The sequence below is a fragment of the Anomaloglossus baeobatrachus genome, chromosome 8 (assembly GCF_048569485.1).
Source record: "Anomaloglossus baeobatrachus isolate aAnoBae1 chromosome 8, aAnoBae1.hap1, whole genome shotgun sequence".
NCBI lineage: Eukaryota > Metazoa > Chordata > Amphibia > Anura > Aromobatidae > Anomaloglossus > Anomaloglossus baeobatrachus.
The window spans coordinates 255,979,649-256,004,791 of NC_134360.1; the positions used below are offsets into that span (position 1 = coordinate 255,979,649).

The 25,143-nt window shown below is 46.0% G+C and overlaps 1 protein-coding gene across 1 annotated transcript in view; it reads right to left on the reverse strand.

The window, feature by feature from the left end:
• The window catches only part of LOC142249022 (ADAMTS-like protein 2), a 101,366-nt gene that overhangs the window by 18,327 nt on the left and 57,896 nt on the right, over window positions 1–25,143 (reverse strand). Inside the window, exons 7-12 of the mRNA XM_075320580.1 lie at window positions 24,848–24,928; window positions 24,532–24,707; window positions 21,727–21,994; window positions 17,607–17,850; window positions 15,910–16,001; window positions 14,295–14,421 (exon numbers count right to left, since the gene is read on the reverse strand). Of these exons, the coding sequence (XP_075176695.1) occupies window positions 14,295–14,421; window positions 15,910–16,001; window positions 17,607–17,850; window positions 21,727–21,994; window positions 24,532–24,707; window positions 24,848–24,928 (988 nt within the window). The remainder of the gene's footprint in view (window positions 1–14,294; window positions 14,422–15,909; window positions 16,002–17,606; window positions 17,851–21,726; window positions 21,995–24,531; window positions 24,708–24,847; window positions 24,929–25,143) is intronic.

Here is a 25,143-nt window from a genome sequence, read left to right on the forward strand (position 1 = left end):
TCAGCACTAAGCGTGGCCACCCCAACCTGTCTTCTCCTGCCGATGTGCTATGAAGATGTCATCGATCCAGATCTTTTTTAGTTGGGTGTTCCTGCTGTTTCACTGCGCCACAATGGCAAACTCTGCTATTCTGGTCTTCATGGTTCCAGCATCACTACATCAAACCTCACTTCCCTTCTCTATAGTCAATGGTTCCAGCACTACTACATCAACCCTCACTGCCCTTCTCTATAGTCAATGGTTCCAGCACTACATCAAATATCACTGCCCTTCTCTATAGTCAACGGCTCCAGCACTGCTACATCAAACATCACTGCCCTTCTCTATAGTCAATGGCTCCAGCACTACTACATCAAACATCACTGCCCTTCTCTATAGTCAATGGCTCCAGCACTACTACATCAAACATCACTGCCCTTCTCTATAGTCAATGGCTCCAGCACTAGTACATAAAACATCACTGCCCTTCTCTATAGTCAATGGCTCCAGCAATACTACATCAAACATCACTGCCCTTCTCTATAGTCAATGCCTCCAGCACTACTACATCAAACATCACTGCCCTTCTCTATAGTCAATGGCTCCAGCATCACTACATCAAACCTCACTGTCCTTCTCTATAGTCAATGGCTCCAGCACTACTACATCAAACATCACTGCCCTTCTCTATAGTCAATGGCTCCAGCACTACTACATCAAACCTCACTGCCCTTCTCTATAGTCAATGCCTCCAGCACTACTAAATCAAACATCACTGCCCTTCTCTATAGTCAATGGCTCCAGCACTACTACATCAAAACATCACTGCCCTTCTCTATAGTCAATGCCTCCAGCACTGCTACATCAAACCTCACTGCCCTTCTCTATAGTCAATGGTTCCAGCACTACTACATCAAACCTCACTGCCCTTCTCTATAGTCAATGGTTCCAGCACTACTACATCAAACCTCACTGCCCTTCTCTATAGTCAATGGTTCCAGCACTACTACTTCAAACCTCACTGTCCTTCTCTATAGTCAACGGCTCCAGCACTACTACATCAAACATCACTGCCCTTCTCTATAGTCAACGGCTCCAGCACTACTACATCAAACATCACTGCCCTTCTCTATAGTCAATGGTTCCAGCACTGCTACATCAAACCTCACTGCCCTTCTCTATAGTCAATGGCTCCAGCACTACTACATCCAACCTCACTGCCCTTCTCTATAGTCAACGGCTCCAGCACTTCTACATCAAACATCACTGCCCTTCTCTATAGTCAATGGCTCCAGCACTACTACATCAAACATCACTGCCCTTCTCTATAGTCAATGCCTCCAGCACTACTACATCAAACATCACTGCCCTTCTCTATAGTCAATGGCTCCAGCACTACTACATCAAACAGCACTGCCCTTCTCTATAGTCAATGGTTCCAGCACTGCTACATCAAACCTCACTGCCCTTCTCTATAGTCAATGGTTCCAGCACTACATCAAACCTCACTGCCCTTCTCTATAGTCAACGGCTCCAGCACTACTACATCAAACATCACTGCCCTTCTCTATAGTCAATGGCTCCAGCACTACTACATCAAACATCACTGCCCTTCTCTATAGTCAATGACTCCAGCACTACTACATCAAACATCACTGCCCTTCTCTATAGTCAATGGTTCCAGCACTACATCAAATATCACTGCCCTTCTCTATAGTCAACGGCTCCAGCACTACTACATCAAACATCACTGCCCTTCTCTATAGTCAATGGTTCCAGCACTACTACATCAAACATCACTGCCCTTCTCTATAGTCAATGGCTCCAGCACTACTACATCAAACATCACTGCCCTTCTCTATAGTCAATGCCTCCGGCACTGCTACATCAAACCTCACTGCCCTTCTCTATAGTCAACGGCTCCAGCACTACTACATCAAACAGCACTGCCCTTCTATATAGTCAATGGTTCCAGCACTGCTACATCAAACCTCACTGCCCTTCTCTATAGTCAATGGCTCCAGCACTACTACATCAAACCTCACTGCCCTTCTCTATAGTCAATGGCTCCAGCACTACTACATCAAACCTCACTGCCCTTCTCTATAGTCAATGGCTCCAGCACTACTACATCAAACCTCACTGCCCTTCTCTATAGTCAATGTTTCCAGCACTACTACATCAAACATCACTGCCCTTCTCTATAGTCAATGGCTCCAGCACTACTACATCAAACATCACTGCCCTTCTCTATAGTCAATTGCTCCAGCACTACTACATCAAACCTCACTGCCCTTCTCTATAGTCAATTGCTCCAGCACTGCTACATCAAACATCACTGCCCTTCTCTATAGTCAATGGTTCCAGCACTACATCAAATATCACTGCCCTTCTCTATAGTCAATGGCTCCAGCATTACTACATCAAACCTCACTGCCCTTCTCTATAGTCAATGGCTCCAGCATTACTACATCAAACCTCACTGCCCTTCTCTATAGTCAATGGCTCCAGCATTACTACATCAAACCTCACTGCCCTTCTCTATAGTCAATGGCTCCAGCACTGCTACATCAAACATCACTGCCCTTCTCTATAGTCAATGGCTCCAGCACTACTACATCAAACCTCACTGCCCTTCTCTATAGTCAATGTTTACAGCACTACTACATCAAACATCACTGCCCTTCTCTATAGTCAATGCCTCCAGCACTACTACATCAAATCTCACTGCCCTTCTCTATAGTCAATGGCTCCAGCACTACTACATCAAACCTCACTGCCCTTCTCTATAGTCAATGCCTCCAGCACTACTACATCAAAACATCACTGCCCTTCTCTATAGTCAATGCCTCCAGCACTACTACATCAAACCTCACTGCCCTTCTCTATAGTCAATGGCTCCAGCACTACTACATCAAACATCACTGCCCTTCTCTATAGTCAACGGCTCCAGCACTACTACATCAAACAGCACTGCCCTTCTCTATAGTCAATGGCTCCAGCACTGCTACATCAAACATCACTGCTCTTCTCTATAGTCAATGGCTCCAGCACTACTACATCAAACATCACTGCCCTTCTCTATAGTCAATGGCTCCAGCACTACTACATCAAACCTCACTGCCCTTCTCTATAGTCAACGGCTCCAGCACTACTACATCAAACAGCACTGCCCTTCTCTATAGTCAATGGTTCCAGCACTACTACATCAAACCTCACTGCCCTTCTCTATAGTCAATGGTTCCAGCACTACTACTTCAAACCTCACTGTCCTTCTCTATAGTCAACGGCTCCAGCACTACTACATCAAACATCACTGCCCTTCTCTATAGTCAATGCCTCCGGCACTGCTACATCAAACCTCACTGCCCTTCTCTATAGTCAACGGCTCCAGCACTACTACATCAAACCTCACTGCCCTTCTCTATAGTCAATGGTTCCAGCACTACTACTTCAAACCTCACTGTCCTTCTCTATAGTCAACGGCTCCAGCACTACTACATCAAACATCACTGCCCTTCTCTATAGTCAATGACTCCAGCACTACTATATCAAACATCACTGCCCTTCTCTATAGTCAATGGCTCCAGCACTACTACATCACACATCACTGCCCTTCTCTATAGTCAATGCCTCCAGCACTACTACATCAAACCTCACTGCCCTTCTCTATAGTCAATGGTTCCAGCACTACTACATCAAACATCACTGCCCTTCTCTATAGCCAATGGCTCCAGCACTACTACATCAAACATCACTGCCCTTCTCTATAGTCAACGGCTCCAGCACTACTACATCAAACAGCACTGCCCTTCTCTATAGTCAATGGCTCCAGCACTGCTACATCAAACATCACTGCTCTTCTCTATAGTCAATGGCTCCAGCACTACTACATCAAACATCACTGCCCTTCTCTATAGTCAATGGCTCCAGCACTACTACATCAAACCTCACTGCCCTTCTCTATAGTCAACGGCTCCAGCACTACTACATCAAACAGCACTGCCCTTCTCTATAGTCAATGGTTCCAGCACTACTACATCAAACCTCACTGCCCTTCTCTATAGTCAATGGTTCCAGCACTACTACTTCAAACCTCACTGTCCTTCTCTATAGTCAACGGCTCCAGCACTACTACATCAAACATCACTGCCCTTCTCTATAGTCAATGCCTCCGGCACTGCTACATCAAACCTCACTGCCCTTCTCTATAGTCAACGGCTCCAGCACTACTACATCAAACCTCACTGCCCTTCTCTATAGTCAATGGTTCCAGCACTACTACTTCAAACCTCACTGTCCTTCTCTATAGTCAACGGCTCCAGCACTACTACATCAAACATCACTGCCCTTCTCTATAGTCAATGACTCCAGCACTACTATATCAAACATCACTGCCCTTCTCTATAGTCAATGGCTCCAGCACTACTACATCACACATCACTGCCCTTCTCTATAGTCAATGCCTCCAGCACTACTACATCAAACCTCACTGCCCTTCTCTATAGTCAATGGTTCCAGCACTACTACATCAAACATCACTGCCCTTCTCTATAGCCAATGGCTCCAGCACTACTACATCAAACATCACTGCCCTTCTCTATAGTCAATGACTCCAGCACTACTACATCAAACATCACTGCCCTTCTCTATAGTCAATGGTTCCAGCACTACATCAAATATCACTGCCCTTCTCTATAGTCAACGGCTCCAGCACTACTACATCAAACATCACTGCCCTTCTCTATAGTCAATGGTTCCAGCACTACTACATCAAGCATCACTGCCCTTCTCTATAGTCAACGGCTCCAGCACTGCTACATCAAACATCACTGCCCTTCTCTATAGTCAATGCCTCCAGCACTACTACATCAAACATCACTGCCCTTCTCTATAGTCAATGGTTCCAGCACTACTACATCAAACATCACTGCCCTTCTCTATAGTCAATGGCTCCAGCACTACTACATCAAACATCACTGCCCTTCTCTATAGTCAATGGCTCCAGCACTACTACATCAAACATCACTGCCCTTCTCTATAGTCAATGGTTCCAGCACTGCTACATCAAACCTCACTGCCCTTCTCTATAGTCAATGGCTCCAGCACTACTACATCACACATCACTGCCCTTCTCTATAGTCAATGCCTCCAGCACTACTACATCAAACCTCACTGCCCTTCTCTATAGTCAATGGTTCCAGCACTACTACATCAAACATCACTGCCCTTCTCTATAGCCAATGGCTCCAGCACTACTACATCAAACATCACTGCCCTTCTCTATAGTCAATGACTCCAGCACTACTACATCAAACATCACTGCCCTTCTCTATAGTCAATGGTTCCAGCACTACATCAAATATCACTGCCCTTCTCTATAGTCAACGGCTCCAGCACTACTACATCAAACATCACTGCCCTTCTCTATAGTCAATGGTTCCAGCACTACTACATCAAGCATCACTGCCCTTCTCTATAGTCAACGGCTCCAGCACTGCTACATCAAACATCACTGCCCTTCTCTATAGTCAATGCCTCCAGCACTACTACATCAAACATCACTGCCCTTCTCTATAGTCAATGGTTCCAGCACTACTACATCAAACATCACTGCCCTTCTCTATAGTCAATGGCTCCAGCACTACTACATCAAACCTCACTGCCCTTCTCTATAGTCAATGTTTCTAGCACTACTACATCAAACATCACTGCCCTTCTCTATAGTCAATGGCTCCAGCACTACTACATCAAACATCACTGCCTTTCTCTATAGTCAATTGCTCCAGCACTACTACATCAAACCTCACTGCCCTTCTCTATAGTCAATGGCTCCAGCACTGCTACATCAAACATCACTGCCCTTCTGTATAGTCAATGGCTCCAGCACTACTACATCAAACCTCACTGCCCTTCTCTATAGTCAATGGCTCCAGCATTACTACATCAAACCTCACTGCCCTTCTGTATAGTCAATGCCTCCAGCACTACTACATCAAACCTCACTGCCCTTCTCTATAGTCAATGGCTCCAGCACTGCTACATCAAACCTCACTGCCCTTCTCTATAGTCAATGGTTCCAGCACTACATCAAACATCACTGCCCTTCTCTATAGTCAATGGCTCCAGCACTGCTACATCAAACCTCACTGCCCTTCTCTATAGTCAATGGCTTCAGCAATACTACATCAAACCTCACTGCCCTTCTCTATAGTCAATGGCTCCAGCACTGCTACATCAAACCTCACTGCCCTTCTCTATAGTCAATGGCTCCAGCAATACTACATCAAACCTCACTGCCCTTCTCTATAGTCAATGGCTCCAGCAATACTACATCAAACATCACTGTCCTTCTCTATAGTCAATGGTTCCAGCACTGCTACATCAAACCTCACTGCCCTTCTCTATAGTCAATGGCTCCAGCAATACTACATCAAACCTCACTGCCCTTCTCTATAGTCAATGGCTCCAGCACTACTACATCCAACCTCACTGCCCTTCTCTATAGTCAATGGCTCCAGCACTGCTACATCAAACCTCACTGCCCTTCTCTATAGTCAATGGCTCCAGCACTACTACATCAAACATCACTGCCCTTCTCTATAGTCAATGGCTCCAGCAATACTACATCAAACCTCACTGCCCTTCTCTATAGTCAATGGCTCCAGCACTACTACATCAAACCTCACTGCCCTTCTCTATAGTCAATGTTTCTAGCACTACTACATCAAACATCACTGCCCTTCTCTATAGTCAATGGCTCCAGCACTACTACATCAAACATCACTGCCCTTCTCTATAGTCAATTGCTCCAGCACTACTACATCAAACCTCACTGCCCTTCTCTATAGTCAATGGCTCCAGCACTACTACATCAAACATCACTGCCCTTCTCTATAGTCAACGCCTCCAGCACTACTACATCAAACATCACTGCCCTTCTCTATAGTCAACGGCTCCAGCACTGCTACATCAAACATCACTGCCCTTCTCTATAGTCAACGGCTCCAGCACTACTACATCAAATATCACTGCCCTTCTCTATAGTCAATGGCTCCAGCACTACTACATCAAACATCACTGCCCTTCTCTATAGTCAATGGCTCCAGCACTGCTACATCAAACATCACTGCCCTTCTCTATAGTCAACGGCTCCAGCACTGCTACATCAAACATCACTGCCCTTCTCTATAGTCAACGGCTCCAGCACTACTACATCAAACCTCACTGTCCTTCTCTATAGTCAATGTTTACAGCACTACTACATCAAACATCACTGTCCTTCTCTATAGTCAACGGCTCCAGCACTACTACATCAAACCTCACTGCCCTTCTCTATAGTCAATGGCTCCAGCACTACTACATCAAACATCACTGCACTTCTCTATAGTCAATGGCTCCAGCACTGCTACATCAAATATCACTGCCCTTCTCTATAGTCAATGGCTCCAGCACTACTACATCAAACATCACTGCCCTTCTCTATAGTCAATGGCTCCAGCACTACTACATCAAACATCACTGACCTTCTCTATAGTCAATGCCTCCAGCACTACTACATCAAACCTCACTGCCCTTCTCTATAGTCAATGGCTCCAGCACTGCTACATCAAACATCACTGCCCTTCTCTATAGTCAATGGCTCCAGCACTGCTACATCAAACATCACTGCCCTTCTCTATAGTCAATGGTTCCAGCACTGCTACATCAAACCTCACTGCCCTTCTCTATAGTCAATGGCTCCAGCACTACTACATCAAACCTCACTGCCCTTCTCTATAGTCAATGTTTCTAGCACTACTACATCAAACATCACTGCCCTTCTCTATAGTCAATTGCTCCAGCACTACTACATCAAACCTCACTGCCCTTCTCTATAGTCAATTGCTCCAGCACTGCTACATCAAACATCACTGCCCTTCTCTATAGTCAATGGCTCCAGCATTACTACATCAAACCTCACTGCCCTTCTCTATAGTCAATGGCTCCAGCATTACTACATCAAACCTCACTGCCCTTCTCTATAGTCAATGGCTCCAGCACTGCTACATCAAACATCACTGCCCTTCTGTATAGTCAATGGCTCCAGCACTACTACATCAAACCTCACTGCCCTTCTCTATAGTCAATTTTTACAGCACTACTACATCAAACATCACTGCCTTTCTCTATAGTCAATGGCTCCAGCACTACTACATCAAACATCACTGCCCTTCTCTATAGTCAATGGCTCCAGCAATACTACATCAAACCTCACTGCCCTTCTCTATAGTCAATGGCTCCAGCACTGCTACATCAAACCTCACTGCCCTTCTCTATAGTCAATGGTTCCAGCACTACTACATCAAACATCACTGCCCTTCTCTATAGTCAATGGCTCCAGCACTACTACATCAAACATCACTGCTCTTCTCTATAGTCAATGGCTCCAGCACTGCTACATCAAACATCACTGCCCTTCTCTATAGTCAATGGTTCCAGCACTACATCAAACATCACTGCCCTTCTCTATAGTCAATGCCTCCAGCACTACTACATCAAACATCACTGCCCTTCTCTATAGTCAACGGCTCCAGCACTGCAACATCAAACCTCACTGCCCTTCTCTATAGTCAATGGCTCCAGCACTGCTACATCAAACATCACTGCCCTTCTGTATAGTCAATGGCTCCAGCACTACTACATCAAACCTCACTGCCCTTCTCTATAGTCAATGTTTACAGCACTACTACATCAAACATCACTGCCCTTCTCTATAGTCAATGCCTCCAGCACTACTACATCAAACCTCACTGCCCTTCTCTATAGTCAATGGCTCCAGCACTGCTACATCAAACCTCACTGCCCTTCTCTATAGTCAATGGTTCCAGCACTACATCAAACATCACTGCCCTTCTCTATAGTCAATGGCTCCAGCACTGCTACATCAAACCTCACTGCCCTTCTCTATAGTCAATGGCTCCAGCAATACTACATCAAACCTCACTGCCCTTCTCTATAGTCAATGGCTCCAGCACTGCTATATCAAACCTCACTGCCCTTCTCTATAGTCAATGGCTCCAGCAATACTACATCAAACCTCACTGCCCTTCTCTATAGTCAATGGCTCCAGCAATACTACACCAAACCTCACTGCCCTTCTCTATAGTCAATTTTTACAGCACTACTACATCAAACATCACTGCCTTTCTCTATAGTCAATGGCTCCAGCACTACTACATCAAACATCACTGCCCTTCTCTATAGTCAATGGCTCCAGCAATACTACATCAAACCTCACTGCCCTTCTCTATAGTCAATGGCTCCAGCACTGCTACATCAAACCTCACTGCCCTTCTCTATAGTCAATGGTTCCAGCACTACTACATCAAACATCACTGCCCTTCTCTATAGTCAATGGCTCCAGCACTACTACATCAAACATCACTGCTCTTCTCTATAGTCAATGGCTCCAGCACTGCTACATCAAACATCACTGCCCTTCTCTATAGTCAATGGTTCCAGCAGTACATCAAACATCACTGCCCTTCTCTATAGTCAATGCCTCCAGCACTACTACATCAAACATCACTGCCCTTCTCTATAGTCAACGGCTCCAGCACTGCTACATCAAACCTCACTGCCCTTCTCTATAGTCAATGGCTCCAGCACTGCTACATCAAACATCACTGCCCTTCTGTATAGTCAATGGCTCCAGCACTACTACATCAAACCTCACTGCCCTTCTCTATAGTCAATGTTTACAGCACTACTACATCAAACATCACTGCCCTTCTCTATAGTCAATGCCTCCAGCACTACTACATCAAACCTCACTGCCCTTCTCTATAGTCAATGGCTCCAGCACTGCTACATCAAACCTCACTGCCCTTCTCTATAGTCAATGGCTCCAGCAATACTACATCAAACCTCACTGCCCTTCTCTATAGTCAATGGCTCCAGCAATACTACATCAAACATCACTGTCCTTCTCTATAGTCAATGGCTCCAGCAATACTACATCAAACCTCACTGCCCTTCTCTATAGTCAATGGCTCCAGCAATACTACATCAAACCTCACTGCCCTTCTCTATAGTCAATGGTTCCAGCACTACTACATCAAACATCACTGCCCTTCTCTATAGTCAATGGCTCCAGCACTACTACATCAAACATCACTGCCCTTCTCTATAGTCAATGGCTCCAGCACTACTACATCAAACATCACTGCCCTTCTCTATAGTCAATGGCTCCAGCACTACTACATCAAACATCACTGCCCTTTTCTATAGTCAACGGCTCCAGCACTGCTACATCAAACATCACTGCCCTTCTCTATAGTCAATGGCTCCAGCACTACTACATCAAACATCACTGCCCTTCTCTATAGTCAATGGCTCCAGCACTACTACATCAAACATCACTGCCCTTCTCTATAGTCAATGGCTCCAGCACTGCTACATCAAACATCACTGCCCTTCTCTATAGTCAATGCCTCCAGCACTACTACATCAAACATCACTGCCCTTCTCTATAGTCAACGGCTCCAGCACTGCTACATCAAACATCACTGCCCTTCTCTATAGTCAATGGCTCCAGCACTACTACATCAAACATCACTGCCCTTCTCTATAGTCAATGGCTCCAGCACTACTACATCAAACATCACTGCCCTTCTCTATAGTCAATGGCTCCAGCACTGCTACATCAAACATCACTGCCCTTCTCTATAGTCAACGGCTCCAGCACTGCTACATCAAACATCACTGCCCTTCTCTATAGTCAACGGCTCCAGCACTACTACATCAAACCTCACTGTCCTTCTCTATAGTCAATGTTTACAGCACTACTACATCAAACATCACTGTCCTTCTCTATAGTCAACGGCTCCAGCACTACTACATCAAACCTCACTGCCCTTCTCTATAGTCAATGGCTCCAGCACTACTACATCAAACATCACTGCACTTCTCTATAGTCAATGGCTCCAGCACTGCTACATCAAATATCACTGCCCTTCTCTATAGTCAATGGCTCCAGCACTACTACATCAAACATCACTGCCCTTCTCTATAGTCAATGGCTCCAGCACTACTACATCAAACATCACTGACCTTCTCTATAGTCAATGCCTCCAGCACTACTACATCAAACCTCACTGCCCTTCTCTATAGTCAATGGCTCCAGCACTGCTACATCAAACATCACTGCCCTGCTCTATAGTCAATGGCTCCAGCACTGCTACATCAAACATCACTGCCCTTCTCTATAGTCAATGGTTCCAGCACTGCTACATCAAACCTCACTGCCCTTCTCTATAGTCAATGGCTCCAGCACTACTACATCAAACCTCACTGCCCTTCTCTATAGTCAATGTTTCTAGCACTACTACATCAAACATCACTGCCCTTCTCTATAGTCAATGGCTCCAGCACTACTACATCAAACATCACTGCCCTTCTCTATAGTCAATTGCTCCAGCACTACTACATCAAACCTCACTGCCCTTCTCTATAGTCAATTGCTCCAGCACTGCTACATCAAACATCACTGCCCTTCTCTATAGTCAATGGCTCCAGCATTACTACATCAAACCTCACTGCCCTTCTCTATAGTCAATGGCTCCAGCACTGCTACATCAAACATCACTGCCCTTCTGTATAGTCAATGGCTCCAGCACTACTACATCAAACCTCCCTGCCCCTCTCTATAGTCAATGGTTCCAGCACTGCTACATCAAACATCACTGCCCTTCTCTATAGTCAATGCCTCCAGCACTACTACATCAAACCTCACTGCCCTTCTCTATAGTCAATGGCTCCAGCACTGCTACATCAAACCTCACTGCCCTTCTCTATAGTCAATGGTTCCAGCACTACATCAAACATCACTGCCCTTCTCTATAGTCAATGGCTCCAGCACTGCTACATCAAACCTCACTGCCCTTCTCTATAGTCAATGGCTCCAGCAATACTACATCAAACCTCACTGCCCTTCTCTATAGTCAATGGCTCCAGCACTGCTACATCAAACCTCACTGCCCTTCTCTATAGTCAATGGCTCCAGCAATACTACATCAAACCTCACTGCCCTTCTCTATAGTCAATGGCTCCAGCAATACTACATCAAACATCACTGTCCTTCTCTATAGTCAATGGTTCCAGCACTACTACATCAAACCTCACTGCCCTTCTCTATAGTCAATGGCTCCAGCAATACTACATCAAACCTCACTGCCCTTCTCTATAGTCAATGGCTCCAGCACTACTACATCCAACCTCACTGCCCTTCTCTATAGTCAATGGCTCCAGCACTGCTACATCAAACCTCACTGCCCTTCTCTATAGTCAATGGCTCCAGCACTACTACATCAAACATCACTGCCCTTCTCTATAGTCAATGGCTCCAGCAATACTACATCAAACCTCACTGCCCTTCTCTATAGTCAATGGCTCCAGCACTGCTACATCAAACCTCACTGCCCTTCTCTTTAGTCAATGGTTCCAGCACTACTACATCAAACATCACTGCCCTTCTCTATAGTCAATGGCTCCAGCACTACTACATCAAACATCACTGCTCTTCTCTATAGTCAATGGCTCCAGCACTGCTACATCAAACATCACTGCCCTTCTCTATAGTCAATGGTTCCAGCACTACTACATCAAACATCACTGCCCTTCTCTATAGTCAACGGCTCCAGCACTTCTACATCAAACATCACTGCCCTTCTCTATAGTCAACGGCTCCAGCACTACTACATCAAACATCACTGCCCTTCTCTATAGTCAATGGCTCCAGCACTACTACATCAAACATCACTGCCCTTCTCTATAGTCAATGGCTCCAGCACTGCTACATCAAACATCACTGCCCTTCTCTATAGTCAACGGCTCCAGCACTGCTACATCAAACATCACTGCCCTTCTCTATAGTCAACGGCTCCAGCACTACTACATCAAACCTCACTGTCCTTCTCTATAGTCAATTTTTACAGCACTACTACATCAAACATCACTGTCCTTCTCTATAGTCAACGGCTCCAGCACTACTACATCAAACCTCACTGCCCTTCTCTATAGTCAATGGTTCCAGCACTGCTACATCAAACCTCACTGCCCTTCTCTATAGTCAATGGTTCCAGCACTACTACATCAAACATCACTGCCCTTCTCTATAGTCAATGGCTCCAGCACTACTACATCCAACCTCACTGCCCTTCTCTATAGTCAATGGTTCCAGCACTACTACATCAAACATCACTGCCCTTATCTATAGTCAATGGTTCCAGCACTGCTACATCAAACATCACTGCCCTTCTCTATAGTCAATGGCTCCAGCACTACTACATCCAACCTCACTGCCCTTCTCTATAGTCAATGGTTCCAGCACTACTACATCAAACATCACTGCCCTTATCTATAGTCAATGGTTCCAGCACTGCTACATCAAACATCACTGCCCTTCTCTATAGTCAATGGCTCCAGCACTACTACATCAAACGTCACTGCTCTTCTCTATAGTCAATGGCTCCAGCACTGCTACATCAAACATCACTGCCCTTCTCTATAGTCAATGGCTCCAGCACTACTACATCAAACATCACTGCCCTTCTCTATAGTCAATGGCTCCAGCACTGCTACATCAAGCACTGATGTACAATGCAGATATTTGTGATTGCAGCACATTGAGCATCTCTGTTGCAAACTCAGCTCTGCTACACTGGTTTTCAGCTACAACGTTGTGCCAAGTCTACTACACAACTCTGCTCTACTACTCTGAATCCTCATTGCTGAGTCAACTTTTCTGCATCGCGGTGCCAGCTCTGCTGTGTTAAGCTGCCACTGCAAACTCAGCACTGCTACACCTTTTCCTCTTCTACGAGTAAACTTTGTTACATCGCTTGGTCAGCTCTGCTGTTGTTGTTCTGTTTCAGATACTCCTATTGCATTTTCTCCAGGTTTTCCGGAGGTCTGATTGTTTCAACTAGATTTCCTTGCTGCACCAGCGTCACCTGCCCGTGCTGCAATAAAGCTGCTCATCCAAAGAGCTTCATCGATCCATCTCTCCAGGTGAGACTTAACAATAATGTTCCATAGAATAGTAAGAGGCAGGCCGATGTTCAATGACGGGATGCTATAATTGTAAGTGTTCTGTCTACTTCCAGCATCCTCCAGTATACGGAGCCATCAGCTTCACGCTCCAAGTTAGTTGAACATTGTGACTTTCACGTGTAGCTACATTATTATTTGCAGAGTGAGAAATATGGTTTATTTTTCAGACTTTTTTTTAATCCAAACTGAATGACAAAGTACCTTGTGCCCTTATCCCATACCTTGGCATACAATCTCGCCCTGCACAGAACTCCTGGGTAGGTTCTGGCCTCATCACGGGATCACAATGTGACTCATCTACTTCCCTTCCGTCATAACGAATGCATAAAGCATATGTAGAACTGAGACCTGCAAAAATCAGCAATGTAAACAGTGTCAGATAAGAGCAGGGCATAGACAAGCCTGAAGATTAGTCAGTACTGTCTAACAATGAACCAATGGTATATATAATCATAAGTAATGAGAGGGCACTACCAGGCCCAGAAGCTCTGAACTCGTAACGAGCAGTCGGATGCTCGGACGGGCTCCACTTGTGCAGCGAATATAATGGAAGTCAATGGGGAACTCGAGTATTTTTCCAGAATATTTTCAGGAAAAAATGCTCGAGTCCCTATGGGTGGATATTAGGGGAGAGAGAAAGAATAATAAAATACTGATAGAGGTTTGTTATAAGTCTCCAAATACAATGGAAGCGGCAGAAAATGTCCTTAAAATGCAAATAGATGATGAATCAGGGAGAAGTCATTATTAAGGGGAACTTCAACTACCCCTAAATCACTTAAGGAACCAGTTATGAAAGTAATTGTCTTTTATTGTTGTCAAAAACCTGTTTCCTTTGCTAGATTTCTGCAGATTCAGCAAAGGAAACCGGTTTTTGACAACAATAAAAGACAATTACTTTCATAACTGGTTCAGGACCCAACAAGAGTGGCAGCACTGCTATACCTAATATTAACCAATAGGCCAGACCACATATCAAATATGGGCGTCATTTGGGTGATAGTGATCACAAAATAATACGTTTTTATGTATCCTTTAATAAGTAGTATGGTAGAGTGGCTAGAAGAACACTAAAATTCAGGAAGGCGAATTTCCATCATATAAGAGATGAACTTAGTGCCATAAACTGGGACAATGTCTGAAAGGGTCAGTATTGGGCCCTTTTTTTTTTTTAAAAAAAAACATGTTTATTAATGACCTTGTAGGAGGCATACAGAGTAGAATTTCAATATTTGCAGATGATACTAAACTCTGCAGGGTAATCAATACAAAGGAGGATACTGTAACACTACAGAAGGATTTGTGTAAGCTAAAGGCTTGGGCTCAGAAATGGCAATTGAAACTTAATGTGGATAAATGTAAGGTCATTGCGCCTTATTAATTGGAACCTAATTTTACTGGTCTGTAGTTGTCCGTCCAGCTCTCTGGGTTCTGAGCAGCTATATTCCTTCCATAGCACAGTGGACCCCGGGATGAGCCATCCTCCTCGTAAGCCACCAACCCCCTAACAAGAGGCCTGGATGGCTTTCTTGAAAAATATATTATTGATTATGTGCACTAGATTCTGTAATTGGGCATAGATCCAGGGAACTAGTCTGATTGCCGTATGAGGAGTCGGGAAGGAATTTTTCCCCTAATATGGAGCTTAGTCTCTACCCCATATGATTTTTGCCTTCCTCTGCACTAACATGTTAGGCTATAGCTTAATCTCAATGGACTTCAACCTTAAGACTATGAAACTTCAAATTTATGCTTAGAGTAATTAGACGTTCTGCTCTAGTATTCCTATATGTTTTATACCAAGGAAACTCATTTTAATAGTTTTTTCACCATTACCTGAGCTGCAAGTGGCGCTGCACGGTGAATAGGCAGAAACCTTCCAACGATACATATCGGCCCGGCTGACGTCATGACTTGATATTAAGTCGCTGCAAACAAAAGTACAGGTGGAGATCAGACGACGGAAAACTTATAATCACCAGGACTGTAGAATTAATCAATCTAAACCAATATGATTAAGAAAGATCACTTATACATCATCCGTAATTTTTTGCAAGTGGTACATATGTTTTAGATTAGAAGGGTTGGCCACTGCCTGAGCAGGTCAGATCACAGTGCGTCTGCGCAGAACCGACCTGTGTGGATGACGTAGGACACGTCATCCATAGTGGGTTGGGTAGAAGGAGGATGGTGATCACAGCAGAGAGGAGGCGCTGGACCGGAGAACAGCGACACCCATCAGACCAGAGGGCAGCGACATGCATCAGACCGGAGAGCAGCGACACCCATCAGACCGGAGAGCAGCGACACCCATCAGACCGGAGAGCAGCGACACCCATCAGACCGGAGAGCAGCGACACCCATCAGACCGGAGAGCAGCGACACCCATCAGACCGGAGATCAGCGACACCCATCGGACCGGAGAGCAGCGACACCCATCAGACCAGAGGGCAGCGACACGCATCAGACCGGAGAGCAGCGACACCCATCGGACCGGAGAGCAGCGACACCCATCGGACCGGAGAGCAGCGACACCCATCAGACCGGAGATCAGCGACACCCATCAGACCGGAGAGCAGCGACACCCATCAGACCGGAGAGCAGCGACATCCATCAGACCGGAGAGCAGTGACACCCATCAGACCGGAGATCAGCGACACCCATCGGACCGGAGAGCAGCGACACCCATCAGACCAGAGGGCAGCGACATGCATCAGACCGGAGAGCAGCGACACCCATCGGACCGGAGAGCAGCGACACCCATCGGACCGGAGAGCAGCGACACCCATCAGACCGGAGAGCAGCGACACCCATCAGACCGGAGAGCAGCGACACCCATCAGACCGGAGATCAGCGACACCCATCGGACCGGAGAGCAGCGACACCCATCAGACCAGAGGGCAGCGACACCCATCAGACCGGAGATCAGCGACACCCATCGGACCGGAGAGCAGCGACACCCATCAGACCAGAGGGCAGCGACATGCATCAGACCGGAGAGCAGCGACACCCATCGGACCGGAAAGCAGCGACACCCATCGGACCGGAGATCAGCGACACCCATCGGACCGGAGAGCAGTGACACCCATCGGACCGGAGAGCAGCGACACCCATCAGATCAGAGGGCAGCGACATGAATCAGACCGGAGAGCAGCGACACCCATCAGACCGGACCGTGAGTATAATAAGTGTTTGTTACATTATACACAGCGGCCTGGGCTCTTATATACAGTATTCTTGAAGGCTGTATATAAGGGCTCACTGGTGGTGACCACAGCTTATAGAGGCCTAGTCTGGTGACAGGTTCCCTTTAATGTGTCCAGTTCCTATGAATTTTGTGGCCTACCTATTATACTATAACATATTTGTTCCTTCTCGGACATAATACTGTTTTCAATTCGTGTCTGGATAGAAATGAGACTTTAAAATAACAATGGATTTAAATAATCCTAAATATACTGATTAATGGCAGAAAAAATTATAAATAATAAAGCACCGGTATGTGTCCAAGTTCACGGTGCACAGCGGCGTACCTGCTGAACCCCGGTGCCTGGAGCGGCTGTGTCATGGAAACTGATCCAAGATGTTCATAAGCAGCTGGCAACATCAAACTTTCCCTGAGTTGTTCGGCTTCCTGTGTGGACTCTGCAAGGGTCGGACCCCCAGGACCGCCACCAAAGAGAGACTGGCAGAGAACAGAGTGGCTATGCTGATCACAAAGCCTCCATAATTCACTCTGCAGTAATCCCGGAGGAGCATCTGTGCCGGGCTGGAGGCCTGAAACAGGGAAAGGGGGGAGTGATGACATTTACACAGAATTTGACATTGAATACGGAGAAGAGTGAATCATTCGGCACAAAAAAAATCCAAGGAGAACTCTAAAGCTGATGTCTTCAAGCAAAATGTGATTGACTAGTCAGATGTATCAGCATGTGTGTTTTATTTCTTGCAGGGGCGCTGAGATAAACAATATGGCTGTGCTCGCGGATCAACATGTGGATATATTTATAATGGCATTGCTGCGAGAACTTAGTCCTCACTTTCCCATCAGTCAGATAAGATCTCTCACTTGAAGTGACAGCCGCTGAAATTCTCCATTTGAGCAATGTCTAAGAAATCTTTGGAGGCATTATCTGCACTGCTCAACCAGAAGCTTGTATGTGGGTCCCTTTACACGGGTAGATAAATTACCAAATTACCATATTTTTCGGTTATAAGACGCACTTTTCCTCCAAAAATTCACGGCGGTGGCTGGGCTGAAGCTGCGATTATTCAAGGCTTCAAATAATGGCGCCCGGAGTCGGCGCGTGCATAGATGGAGCTCTTGGCTCAAGATCTCATCTGTGCACGCGCCGCCTCTGGCCTATTGATCTCCCAGCAGCGGACTTAAGAAAAATGGCGCCCAGAGGTGGCGTGTGCACAGATGAGATCTCGACTTGTCATTGAGCAGAGAGCTCAATCTGCGCATGCACCAACGAGATCTCAACTTGTCATTGAGCAGAGAGCTCAATCTGCGCATGCGCCGACTCCAGGTGCCATTATTTGAAGCCCTCACAGCCCGCAGCCCCAGCACAGCTGCCCCAGCCCCAAGCACAGCTGCCCCAGCCCCAGTACAGCTGCCCCAGCACAGCTGCCACCGCTGACAGTTTCTGGGACACCCATCGCACCGCCCGCAGCATCGCCCTGCTGCACCCCTGCCCCTGCCTCCTGTGTCCTCGCTCCACCACTGCTGCCACCCCTCTCCAGTAAGACACCACTGGTTATAAGACGGACCGAATTTTTTTCATCCTTTTTTTCTCTAAATTTTTGTGCGTCTTATAAACCAAAAAATCCAGTACTGCAACGAGAGCTGATCATCAATATATCAAGTCAATCTGCAGCCCATGGAAGGCTTCTGTGTCAATCCTCAAAAAACATGCCCAAAATGGAGTCATTGAGTTTGGACTCTAAAGTATAAAGCTGTGCACATTGTTCCCCTCCATTCCAGTGGTGTCCGTCTTTTCAGATGGACTCGGTAATGTAGTTTATTTAGCTGTTGCGTCTGCCTGGATACACGGACACTACTTTGTTTTATCAAGTGTCCTTTGATTGATAGGCTTGTTTATACTTGGCAATGATTGAGACCGAATATCTGTAGTGACATTATGGAAATCATTGTCCTACATAAATGGACTTTAAAGGGCTTGTCCCATGAACAAAGTACATTCTAATCAATAAATCTTTTGGTTAGGGAATGGATATGGTAGGTTCCTGCGCTGCTCAATGGCAGTTCAGACCATGCAGTAAATAATGAAACGTTTTTTATTGATCTACATGTTTTGAAGTCTTCAACTTCTTCCTCAGGATGTGGCTGTGATCCTGAGGAAGAAGTCAGAGAGTCTGAAAAGCGGAGATCAATAAACCACTGTTTTAATCATTACAACATGGTTGGAACTTTCATTGAGCAGCGCTGGAATCTAAAGGCTGCTTTACATGTGTCTATTTCTTGTGCGATCACATTTGCGATCGCACCCGCCCCCATCGTTTCTGCGGCTCGGGCAATTTCTTGCCCGTGTCGCACAATGCTGTAACCCCCCGTCACACGTACTTACCTTCCAAACAACCTCGCTGTGGGCGGCGAACATCCACTTCCTGAAGGGGGAGGGACGTTCGGCTTCACAGCGACGTCACACTGTGGCCGGCCAATCGAAGCAGAGGGGCGGAGATGAGCGGGACGCAAACATCCCGCCCATCTCCTTCCTTCCACATTGCCGGCGGGACGCAGGTAAGCTGCAGTTCATCGTTCCCGGGGTGTCACACGGAGCGACGTGTGCTGCCCCGGGAACAATGAACAACCGGACGTTCGATTTTTAGAAAATGAGCGACGTGTCAACGATGAACGAGAAGGTGAGTATTTCGGCTCCTTCACAGTCACACGTAGCTGTCACACACTGCAATATCACTAACGATGCCGAATGTGCGTCACTTACGATGTGACCCCGCCGACATCTCGTTAGATATATCGTAGCGTGTAAAGCCCACTTTAGACATAGATTCCTTTACCACTTGTGTTAAAATCTTCAAAACCTGCCAAAAAACCTAATCTTAGGGTGTGGGATTTCACTTTTGTAACATAGACTTGTTCAGGGAATGTGGCTTATCTGGGCGGAGGCTGGGAGTGTCTTTACTTATTATGCGGTTATGACTTCTAATATTTGCTATCTTGTAAGGAATGCCTACATTTATGTGCCTTATTTTTCAGGACTATAAAACTATGATGCTCATTAAAATCTTTTGGAGAGCTTTGTAAATCACATGCCTGTGTATTTCTTTCATTCTCAATGAATTCCAGAAACTTTTAATTGAAGTGAGAACTACTTCAACAACTTACTTATTGAGTTTGTGGTCTGCAGCAGCTCATTTGATTCTCTAAATGCTAATTAATTTAGCTCCAAGGTGATCATATACCGTGCCTGGTTTTATTTCATTTAAATACCGGATAAGACACTATTGCGCTGTTTCCATTCAGAAATCAATCAATCTTATAATAATAATGTTTCGCAATTGAATGTGTTAAGATAATCTTATACATGTGCGCCTGCTATTTACTGTTATCTGCTGTGCACGACCATGTAGAGCTGCCTTAGGGTACCGTCTCACTAAACGACGTACCAGCGATTCCGACCACGATATGACCTGGTCAGGATCGCTGGTGCGTCGCTACATAGTCGCTGGTGAGCTGTCAATTAGGCAGATCTCACCAGCGACCAGTTACCAGCTACTAGCCAGCAGCGACTCGTGGAAACGATGCTGCGCTTGGTAACCAAGGTAAATATCGGGTAACTAGGCAAAATGCTTTGTTTGGTTACCCGATATTTACCCTGGTTACCAGCGCACATCGCTTAGCGCTCGCTCCCTGCACTCTTAGCCAGGGTACACATCAGGTTACTAAGCAAAGCGCTTTGCTTAGTTACCCGATGTGTATCTTGGCTACGTGTGCAGGGAGCAAGCAGCCGGCTTCTAGCAGCTGCGGACGCTGGTAACCAAGGTAAATATCAGGTAACCAAGCAAAGCGCTTCGCTTAGTTACCCGATGTATACCTTGGTTACCGGCGTCTGCAGCTTCCAGACGCCGGCTCCCTGCACATTCAGATCGTTGCTCTCTCGCTGTCAAACAGCGATGTGTGCTTCACAGCGGGAGAGCAACGAGCAAAAAAATGAACCAGCACTGTGTGTAACGATCAGCGATTTCACAGCAGGGGCCAGGTCGCTGCTTAGTGTCACACACAGCGAGATTGCTAATGAGGTCACTTGTACGTCACAAAACCTGTGACTCAGCAGCGATTTCGCTAGCGATCTCGCTATGTGAGAAGTACCCCTTAGTTCAAAGTTGTCAGATACCACAGCCCATGGCCAGGGGAGGAAGCACAAGTCACTTTCGATAAGTGAGTATACAGACAAAACATGAGGGGCTGTTTTTTCCATTTAGCCTGTTCAAGCATCATTTGGACTGACTCTAATCCCAACAGAGGGTTCCTCAATTAGATCACAGACAAGAAATCCAGAATATCTATACTCCTAATTTAATTCCCATATCTCCAGGTTTCGGAATCTCCAGGAACATCTACATTCTCCATTATAGCATCACTGGTGGATGAATGAACATTGAGCTTACTGTCTGTTTGATCTTCCACTATCACTTGCTCTTTTGCTCTTTGATGTACAAAGGATCTTTCCGTGTCCTCGGCGTTTCCCCAGGTAAAGGCGTCAGTAGACTCGGGTAGATTGCTCTCAGACTCCATCTGAGCTCCACTTTGTATATTGCTTGGAGCTTGAGGAATCAGTTGTATTGGCTCGGAAAGAAGGGGCAGCGGTGCTTCTGGGGCACACGGTACTGTGTATTCATAGGTAATGTGAGGGATCTTTCCATTGAAGTTATAATACTAAAAAAAACAAAAACAGAGAAATTAATATTATATTTAAGAGCATTGATGATAGCAGAAACATTTCCCAAACACATTGGTTTTTCTATAGCAAGATATCATGTAACATGTTCACAGCGATAAATATATACAGTACGCCACAGTTATTGCAGTATATCACAAAAATGAGTACGCCCCTCACATTTTTGTAAATATTTTATTATATCTTATACTGAGACAACACTGAAGATCTGACCCTGTGATACAATGTACAGTGTCAATGCGCAGCTTGTATACAATGTACAGTGTCAGTGCGCAGCTTGTATACAATGTACAGTGTCAGTGCGCAGCTTGTATACAATGTACAGTGTCAGTGCGCAGCTTGTATACAATGTACAGTGTCAGTGCACAGCTTGTATAGCAGGGTAAATCTGGTGCCTTCTAAATAACTCAACACACAGCCATTAATGTTTAAACCGCTGGCAACAAAAGTAAGTACACCCCTAAGTGACAAGGCCCAAATTGTCAATATTTTGTGTGGCGACAATTTTCAAGCTATTGGGCCCGGAGGTCGCTAGAGCTTCACAGGAGCCGCTGGATCCTCTTCCATCCTCCATGACAATATCCCGGAGCTGGTGGAGGTTGGAGACCTTGCACTCCTCCACCTTTGGTTTGAGGTTCCACAGATGCTCAATAAGGTTTAGGTCTGGAGACATGTTTGTTGATTTCATCACCTTTAGGGTGCGCTCACACGAGCATATAAATCAGATGAGTGCACTGTGAGAAAATCTGGCATTGCACTTAGCCCCATGTAAGACAATGCTGCAGCTCAGATCAGCGATATTTTTTCTCAGCCCTAAACGGACTGAGGAGAAAATCCCACCATGCTGCGATTGTCTGCGAGAGCCGTGTCACTCACACCCATTCAAGTGTATGGGTGCGAGAGAAACATCGGACTGCACTCAAATGTTATCCCAGTGAAGTGCGATATACGCACAGGCTCACAATGGAGGAGATGGGGAGATTTAAGCCCTCCCTCTCCTCCGTAGAGCCCGCCCTCAGCTTCACAGCTGTGATCCGATCACAAGATCCGGTCACAATTGCATGACACTCGGCTCACACTCGCAACACAGCCTGAGTCGGGGGTCATTAGCATATCACATCACATGCCATACACTAATGTGTCTGCAACTTTAGCCTGAGTTTCTTTAGCAAACCATGGTCATCTTAGATGTGTGTTTGGGGTTGTTATTATGTTGGAATACTGCTCTGCCGCCCAGTTTCCAAACAGAGAAGATCATGCTCTGCTTCAGTATGTCACAGGACATGTTGGCAATCATGATTCCCTCAATGAACTGTAGCTCACCACAGCCGGCAGCACTCAAACCATGACACTCCCACCACCATGCTTGACTGTAGGCATTACATACTTGTCTTTGTACTTCTCACCTGGCTGCTGCCACACATGCTTGACATCATCTGAACCAAATAAGTTGGATCCTATCGCTGAGAGGAATGGGTCCATTAAGGCCATCTCCCACTAGTGGAGGTGACTTATCAACGTGGTTAGTTAGCTAATGTCCCTGTGCCCTAGCCAGCTAGTTGTCAGGTCCACTTGTCCGCAGTGCCTTTTTACAGTGTACTATTTCCTTGCCTGTCCACCCCAGCCGTGCATTCAGCCTCTGCCACTCTGGTGGCTCTGGCCACACCTGAGACATTGCCTGTCCACTCCAACTGTGCCTCCAGCCTCAACTACCCCGGTGGCCCTCACCACACTAGAGACTGTGCCTGTCCACCCCGGTCGTGCCTCCAGCCTCACCCACCCTGGTGGTCCTCCCCACACCAGTGACGGTGCCTGTCCGCCCCGAACGTGACTCCAGCTTCAGCTACCCCAGTGGCCTTCGCCTCACCAGAGACTCGGCCTGTCTGCCCGGGACGTGCGATCTGTCTCTGGCACTCCGGTGGACCCTGTCTACTCCTGTGTCAGCTGCCACTGTCCCGGACCCTGCCCTAGGAGTAGCACCTGGCATCCGCCTTGTGGTGGGCGCTTAGTCAAGCCCCTTCCATTAATAGTGTAAGCCCGGGGTCCCCCAGTGGTCCAGTGGGTCCACTTTTGCTTGCCGTAGTACCATCCCCGGCGGCAAGCGTGACACTGGCTTTGTGTCCATAGCAACCAATCACAGCTAAGATTTCATTTCATATGCTCCGGAAAAATGAAAGCTGGCCTGTGATTGGTTGCCATGGGTAACAAAGTCAGCATTACTCTGTATTGATAAATGTGGCCTTTATTCTCAGCAAAATCAACATAAAAACACAAAAAACTATTTTAACAACTAATCTTTCTGATGTCACAATGTGCGTTACAAACTTTAACCCTTAGCAAACCATCCAGAATAGTTAGAAGTTAATCTGTGTGCTCTGGGAGGCCGCACCTGAGCTTTTCATGTTTTGTAGTCCTTAAAAAAGCCAGTGCTGAGAAAATAACAACGTGTGGCCATAATATACAAAGATGGTGATGTGTGAAGGCATGCAGGTGGGCTGGGGTCTCACACACACACCATGACACTGAGGGACTGGTTGGTAGGTCCTGGCGTAGTTAGGTATTCCAGTCCCTCGCTGTGGACATTCGGGGGTCGTCGATACTTCACCAAGGTCCCTGCAACACGAAAGTTTTGAGGATTATCCATCATCATGTTCCCGTTAATGTAGAAATTCCCAGCAGAGTCGGCGAGTGCTAGGGAGAAATACACAAGATATGTAAAGAATAGCAATCAGAAAATGATATGCTAAGACAAAAAAAACAAAACGTGTTTTATTATTTGACATTTCACAGTTTTAGGAAATGAGCAAAGGACCTTAGTTTCTGAATCTCACCCAGAATATTCTCAGTGTTTCTCTTTTCTGTGATGAGGATGTCAAATGCCTTTGCGGGAATTGTTGTGATAAGGGCATAACCTGGAATTATGAGAAGAAATGACATCAGTACAATGATCTTTATTGTGCAAGTATATGAAGAAAAACACTATTTTTACCATTGTTTGGCTTCTAACCTGCGTTTTTAGCAGTTTTACCTCTCTGCGGGTGAGTTGGCCCCGAGCTCAGCTTCATAGTAAAAAAAAAAGCGCTCAGCGCAGTAGTATCTTATTGACATAAAATGTAAAGGGGAGGCA